This window comes from Lycorma delicatula, chromosome 1 (genome assembly GCF_047948215.1).
Source record: "Lycorma delicatula isolate Av1 chromosome 1, ASM4794821v1, whole genome shotgun sequence".
In the NCBI taxonomy this organism is placed as follows: domain Eukaryota; kingdom Metazoa; phylum Arthropoda; class Insecta; order Hemiptera; family Fulgoridae; genus Lycorma; species Lycorma delicatula.
Window position 1 is genome coordinate 306,979,969 of NC_134455.1, and position 8,054 is coordinate 306,988,022.

Here is an 8,054-nt window from a genome sequence, read left to right on the forward strand (position 1 = left end):
TTGTGTAATATCTCACAAGTATCTGAAATTACACCAAACCTGGTCAACAGAGCAGACAGAAATGTCCTTTCGTCGTTTGTGTTCGAAGACCCTATATACTACACCCCAAGAATCCCTGTTCCCCTGCTCATGAACAAAGAAAAGCCAGATGACCCTTTTCACAATTCGGACTGTATGAAAGTAATGACATCTCAGCGTCCTGTATTCAGCAACAAGGACAGCCCATCGTTCTGGATCACCCTAACATTGAGAAGCTCTCTGCAAACAACAAACCAACCACTTCATGCCAGACAGCTCCCTGTTCCAACATGATGTAATCCTCTGTCGACCAGAACTTCGAGGAATTGAACACTCAGCGGCATCAAGAAAAGCCGCCGACAAATCAACTGCCATATCTTCCAAATCCAAGACATCCAGTCTCCGATACAAAATTCAGAGTCTATTCAAAAGTAACTCAACAAATTTCTTCCAGTCCACACGCATTTGCATGAAACGACCCTGCTGAACCAGAACATTACATCAGTAGTGCTCAATCAAGCCACCAGTAATCTCATAGACAATCAATCGATGATCACTCGAGCAATCATCAACTACCTTCTAATTACAAACATTGGCAGGGATAAATCTACCAAAGGTAACATCAATGTTCGTTCCACCAAACAATCGATGCCCATCTACCATACCTATGTAGGTGGGCAATTCACCATGTATGTTATACCTGTACATCATGCTGAGCCAAAAAGCCCTCTATTAATTCACTGCTAACATTGGTGACACCACTATGCCACAAGAGTGACTTAGCACTTACATCCGCACCTATAAGGAATGGACCAGTGCCACAGAATCTGGAATAAAATAAGATTTTATTCCAAACCTCAAGATGATGATCAACAGGATCTCTATACTGAAAATATGAACTAGCAACATACAGATGCACGTTCTGAACATCCACACGGACAATGACATGATGATTATCCGAGAGCTATAGAATAGACACAATCAAGTTCCCTTCTGCACAAAACAATGGATATGCTTTCAGAACCACAATAGAACCTCTTCCAAAAAGAAAAACCTGGCAGATCACTGGACACAATATATGGATGCTCCAACAAAACAACATCCAAACCTCTACGTAATGCAATCTCTCCAAACTCAACCTGAGCAATGTTAAGCACTCTGAGCATTCAACAGACCAAATCCAATCATTTAATGAAATAAAATTATAGTACATGTTGAGAATTCTCTGATAACACCCACAATCTTTACTGTTCACAAAGTGCTTATGATCCTTCTGCAGACGTTTGCTATTAACACAAGTCAGCCCCTCCGACTTCTTTACACTCCTCACACATGTGTTCTTCATCACCACAATGAGCACAAACTGCACAATGTTCACAGAACTTAGCCCTGTGAGTAAACCTGCAGCACTTAAAACAGCGCTGGACATCTAAATACTCCATCACCTTACATGAAGGGAAGTCTACAAACAACCTGCCCTCCGCAGTGAAGCTGCCGAAAAGTTTAGGACTAACTTCAAAAATCCCATGGTAGTGCTCCGCCTTATGCCTACCCGACTTAATAACAATCGATATTCAGACTTGAATATAGCCTCATCCGAGTATTTTGCTTTCTAAGAAGAGCCATTAATTCTTCCTCAGACAACCATTGATCTATGTCATAAACAATCACTTGAGGATGCCTCAGGCCTTTAGGGTCGACTTTCATGTCAAACTTTCTGACTTTAATGGAATCAGAAATGACCCTCACAGTTTCTTTGTCCTAAACCCTTCTTTGACCCTCTAATATTACAAATTCTCAGGTTCTGCCTCTTTATGTCAAAGGACAGCCTGAAACTCATCCATCTCCTTAGTTGTTTTAGAAGTTGGCCCTTCCTTTAGGTTGAAGAACACAACCTCTGGCTGCTTATGGGACAGACTAGCTTCCCACCTACCTCCCTTTCAGGACCTCTGTGTACCATTTACCCTTAGGCAACCCCTGCTGTGGAACCATAGGAGGGGCGGAAACTATTTCCCGCACAACTTTTCCCTTACCTCAGGCTTAGTAGCCAATCTTTCATAACCTTGAGCCAAAGCCTCAACAATGGGTTTGAGTTCCCTGATTTTAGAGAGGATTTTACCTAGCACATTAGCTTTAGCACCTCTTGGGTTTTCCAAACATTGAATCAAGAAGTCGTACTTCTCTTCCAACACCTGCACTAATGGGACATACCTCCATATTACCTTCAGAAAACTTCTCATCATTAATTGATCTGTACCCTTCCCAGCCTGCGAAGAACCGGAAGCACTTGCTCGTGACTCCTCATCCCCAAAAGCAGATAAGAGTCGTCAAGCCTAACCTCAATCGTCTCCATAATCTCTTCGTGAGGTTTAGCCCACTTGGACTTACCCTTTTTTACTTCAGTTTCAGACATTTCCGAAATCATAAACACAACTAAAAACAGTATCGTAACAGTCGTAATTAATTAACACTAAACCCAAAATAAACAAAAACAATGTTTGCTTACAAACTATAAACATGGACACATAAAAACAATTGGCCAATAACAAGCACATACACCAATGACATTGACCAATAACAAGCTACATACAAATAAAGATGATTGGTACCAACAACTGCTGTTAAAAAGAAAATAACAACTAACTTAATAATAAATAAATTTCAGAAACTGGAGTAACACTAAACATACAACAAAGCACAGTAGAAATGATGGTTTCACCCCCAGGTTTGTAGTTCAAAGGGAATTTAAATTACACACCAAACTAGCCTAGATAGCATGACAAGCTATCTACACAAATTAATATCAAACAAGACTAATAAAACACTCCAGAAGCCCTAAAACAAGTACAAAACCACAAACCAAATCATAGTGAACACAATCAACTAACAAACTATAATACAGCAATAAAGTTACATCAAATAAATATCAAAATAGTGAAGCCTACATACAAACTCAACCTTTCCTACTAGTGTCACGCATTGAACTCACCTAAGTTTGTACTTTACTCTGAAATAAAAGCGGGTATTCATTAATTTTTTTAGATGTTCAGTTTTTTTTTGAGTGGCCATTTTGTATTTGTGCATCAGCCTACTTTTCATTTTACAAAGGTTAGTTTTTACTTGGTTTTTAAAGATATTCAGTTCAAACAAAAAACCATGTTAAAGGGCATAAAACGTACAATATTTTCTGTTCAGCATATATTTAGGCCTACTTAACTATAAGTAAACAAAAAATTGGTAAATGTTAATGTTTACAAACTAAAAACCTTCTCTTTTAAAATGAAAAATGTTAAATATAAAACTAAGACTAGCCTTCAATTTTTTTTCTGGATATAGTCTTTATAGTGTACTACTTCCCTAAACAGTTTCAGGCTTTAGAGATCCTTTTTTTTAATGGGTCTTCAAACATTGCGATTTTTCTAAAATCGGGTATTTTCAATCTGAAACATCTCAGAAGGGACAAACTTAAAAAAATTCAAAATTTTCAGGAAACATTCTTTCATTGGGTTGTAATAAGTGTTTAAAATTTAATCACTGAAACTTTATTAGTTTTTTAGTTATAAATTTTTAAATTTAGCTAAAATTTCAGGAAGCGCTATTAAGAGCAAATATTCCACTGCTTGTAGTAGAAATCTAAATAACACATAAGTAATATTAAGCAATTTTTTGTTAACTTATACTTCAAAATCTGGAGTACAATCTGGAGGTGCGTGCGATGGAGGTGAGTACAATGCATTCAGGTGCATCCACGCGCGCACCTGAATGCATTAGCAGTGGTTGGGAGTCTACAAGTTCAGCCCTGAACGCATTGATTGGTAGCTGTACAGTATCAAATAGCTGCATTCAGGTCTGAACTTGTAAGACTCCCACTACTACCAATGCATTCAGGTCTGGACAAGTAAACTTCCCATCACACAATTAGGGTAGAGACCACGGTTCTGGCCACCTTAAGGATTCATAGTTGCTTTTTTCTTTATTGTGCAGTCAACTGTTGCGAAGTTAACTTGTGAAATATTAATGTTTTGTTTTTCAGGTTATGTAACATTTTTTATTATTATAGAGTGCTCTGTATAATTATTAACTGGTGAATTGTGTCATATGCCTGATTACCAGCCTTTTTCTAAGAAAATATATAAATTAAGTGATTTGAGGATGAGTAAACAACTATTATTGGAACTTCGATTATCAAGTGAACTAGAAACTACCTGTAACTTGTCATAAAATTAAGTACCTTAATTATTACCATCATATATTTGACAGAATCTGTGTGATTCTCTACGTATTCACAGAAAGCCTATAAAAAGAAGTTTAAGAGAAATATTTCTTGAACATTAATCCCTGGTAAATCACTTAAAACTTTTTGGTGTAGTTATAGAAGAAAAGACAAGTGACATCGACATATATTACCATCCAGAAACAGACATTGAAAAATCCTTCGTTGGCGAAGGTAGTAGTTTAAATGTAATAGATACAGTATGCAAATCACTGAATCTATCCCCTGCATCCAAAATAATAAAACTGGGTAATTGTGAGCCTGAACGTCCTCAACCTTAATCTTTTTCAAAGTGAAGTACGTTGAAAAATATGTTATTTAATTAATAAAAACACAAATTTCAAAAGTCATAAGACTGCAATTACCTCATTATTCTTCATCAGAATCTGTAATGGCAGTAGCATTAACCTCTACTGAAATCAAATTGTTTGCATGAATAAAAATAAAATCCCTACACATATAACTTATCGTATATAATTTTTATTTTTATGTTAATCAGACTAGGTTAGCAAGTGTAGGTCATGTTTATTAGATTATGTTGATTCCGTGTAATGACATATCGCGCACTATATCAATAACCTAACCAAACATAACCTATGCTCGTTAACCTCATCTAATTAACATAAATATACAAATATATAAATGCTATCAGCTTCATTGTATCCTGACTATATGATGGAGTTGTCCAAAACAGCTGATAACAACACTACTTCCACTACTGTTTCTGAGGAAGAATACTAAGGTAATTTCAATCTTCTGACTTTTGAAACTTGTATTTTTATTAATTATGACATGTTTTTCAACATGCTTCAATTTGAAAATGATTAAGGCTGAGGACGTTCAGGCTCACAATTACCTAAAACTGAGTAAAAGAAAACATCAGACAGCAGTGAAAACTAAAACAGAAAAAATAAGTTCAGCTGTCAAAAGAAAGTTGACTTCTTCTTTCAATGAGAATTTGACTGATAGAGGAAACAGATAAAGAAGGTGAAGAAGATTTGTCAAATGAATACAAGAAACCGATTGAACAGTTAAAAGAATAGAGTAAATTAGCTAAAAAAAGAAGAAAAAATAAGATCATCAGTCTTTTACCAAGCTCTTGGTCTTAACAAAGGATATGTGAAGAATCTAATGTAAAGATGATGACAATAGTCGATTGTAACCCGGAAAAAAGAAATGTGTATCGTTGGGTCATAAAGTTTACAAACAAAAATGACTAACACTGTATTCTTTGAATGAGTTATTTGTTAAATTTTAAACAAAAATACCCTGATAATAAAATTGGTATATCAGCTTTTAGCTCCTTTCAGCCTAGGTGGTGTGTGTTATCTGGATCAGCTGGTACACACAATGTACGTATAACATTGTGCAACAATGTACATTAACGAAACATCACTTAATTTCAAAAGCACAGTCAAAATACTTGAAAGAACTCAAGAAAAATTTATCAAAAGATGTTCGTATTATGCTATGTGATTTCGCAGAGAACTTTACATTTGTCCTACAAGACAAAATTCAAAGTTTTCATAGGTCCAATCAAGAAGCAACCTTACATCCCTAATGTTTTATTACAGAAAAAAATTATTATGACAAGATTCGTATTAACGCGTATTAACTCTGATGTAACTCTTAGAGTTTGTGGTGTTTCCTGATACAAGAGCAGTGATTATTTGAAAGAATACTTGAAACTGTGTCCAATTGACCTCCAGAAGAAAGGTTAGTAATTGATATTTTAATTCCTTTGTTAAAACCATAAAAATCTGATGTAGACAGGTACCTGAAAAGATTTTTTTAATTTTCCTTTGAATGTCCATGTAAATTCTACTTTCTCATATATTAATTAGGTACTTATGGAGTTTGTTCCACCCCAAACAAAACTTTACTTGTTATGACAATGCACAAAATGTGAAAACAATGAAAAATGCTTAATGTGCATCAAACTGAAACAGAAAGACCTGATTAACCAAATTTTAATTGGAAAATACAAACATCAAACAAAACTTTAATTGCAAGAATATTCCTCAGAAATACGTTTTTCAAAAATAAAAAAACATCAAAATACTATTTACACCACATACATTCGCTCAAATATGACTGTAAAAATTCTTTGTGGGTACCGTAACATTGCTTATGCTTTTCTGGCCTTTTGCCATGATGATTCGATGTGATTGGTATATGCACCAGTTTGAGGGTCAACAAAATTTTTAGAATGATTGACTATATAATGGGTGTATCCAAGATCCTTAAAATTACTGTAACACTTAACTTAACTTTAATTGGAAATGCTCATTAAAAACGTTGGGGTGGAACAAACTGCATAAGTGCCACTAATTCTATTACTTCTAACCCACTTATGTAATACTTTGTGCACTAATTAATTTGTTAAAAACAATTAGTCAATGTAATGCTATTTTTGTGGGTGGTGATGAAAGTAAGAAAAATATAAACAACAGAACTCTAAAATAGAAGTAATGAGGTTTTTATTTCTTAAAAAAATGGAAATTGTTTAATTTACTATTTCTCATATACAAATAAGATTACAAAATTGTATTAAGACACTAACAAGGATATAATCATATATAAAATTAAATAGAATTTTATCACCATAGAGTTAATAAAATATTTTGCAAATGTGTTTAAACTTAATTATATAAAGAAAGAGAGAGACTACAATTAATAGCATGTACCCATTAGATGAATAATACATTTTTAATAAATTTTATTCAGAGAAATAACATATGTATTAAAAACTACATTTTTTCACCTGTACAAAGTAAAGTTTGCTATAGATATGACAATTGAAAAGTTAATTACAAGAAATGTTACGTCAAATAGAAAAAACACGGAAAAATGGGTATTTGAAATTATCTAAGATTTGCAACTTTACAAAATGTCGTACGATAGCAATGTAACATCACACACACGATCATTCAAGTTTGTTAGGTTAGGCATGTTCTACCTTGTCATTACAACAGAAAAGTAGCACGTAAACAAGAATTAATATTAGCTAACATCACCGAGTAATGAAGCAACAGTGCTTATCATTTCCATAACCTACAACTTCAAGACAAGTTTCCTTATATAGTGTATGTGTAATTTAGTGACAGTTGTGTAGGTTTCCAGCCTGCATATTTGATGAGCAACAAAATACGTTTAATTAAATAAATGAACTAACAGTACACATCTGAATCTTAAAAATTAATAATGAACATTCATAATGAGGCGCAAGGCTGATTATTTCAAATCTCGCACTTACTATTCAGTGAAGTTTTACCAAATAAACAAGTGACATTCAAGGTTAGAGATAAAATTTTAATGACTGTTCAGCAACCTGAAAAATAAATCGCTTCATAAAAAAAAATTCCGATTTGTTATTTTCTAACATAAATTTTAATTATAGAAGCAATTTATCAAGTAATCTATAATAAATAGTAAATACACATGTTTACACCTACCTTCGTATTCAGCCATCTTTGTTGCTGTGGGCAACTGAATCAGATTTGATTGGTCGAAAACATGTCACTGGTGTCTTAATGCTGTCATGTAACTTATTCGTAAAATTTAAAATCAAGTTACTGGATTTTCATTTTCAGTTGTTTTTCTAAATTACCTGCAGGTTACAAAGAATTATTCGAAACAATGTACTAGAAATTAAGGGTTTTAATCAAAATAATTTTAAACCTCTAAATTTTCTGACAAAACGCTTCACTTTTAAGAAAAACATTTCAACAAAAAAATTATATAGCACTTTAAACCTTTTAAA

The 8,054-nt window shown here is 33.8% G+C and overlaps 1 protein-coding gene across 2 annotated transcripts in view; it reads right to left on the reverse strand.

The window, feature by feature from the left end:
- Nucleotides 1-7,762, reverse strand: part of LOC142318340 (uncharacterized) — a 67,916-nt gene extending 60,154 nt beyond the window's left edge. For both annotated transcript variants that reach the window (XM_075354926.1, XM_075354925.1), the window contains exon 1: nt 7,747-7,762. In XM_075354926.1, coding sequence (XP_075211041.1) covers nt 7,747-7,762 — 16 coding nt within the window. The remainder of the gene's footprint in view (nt 1-7,746) is intronic.
- Between the last annotated feature and the right edge of the window lie 292 nt (nt 7,763-8,054).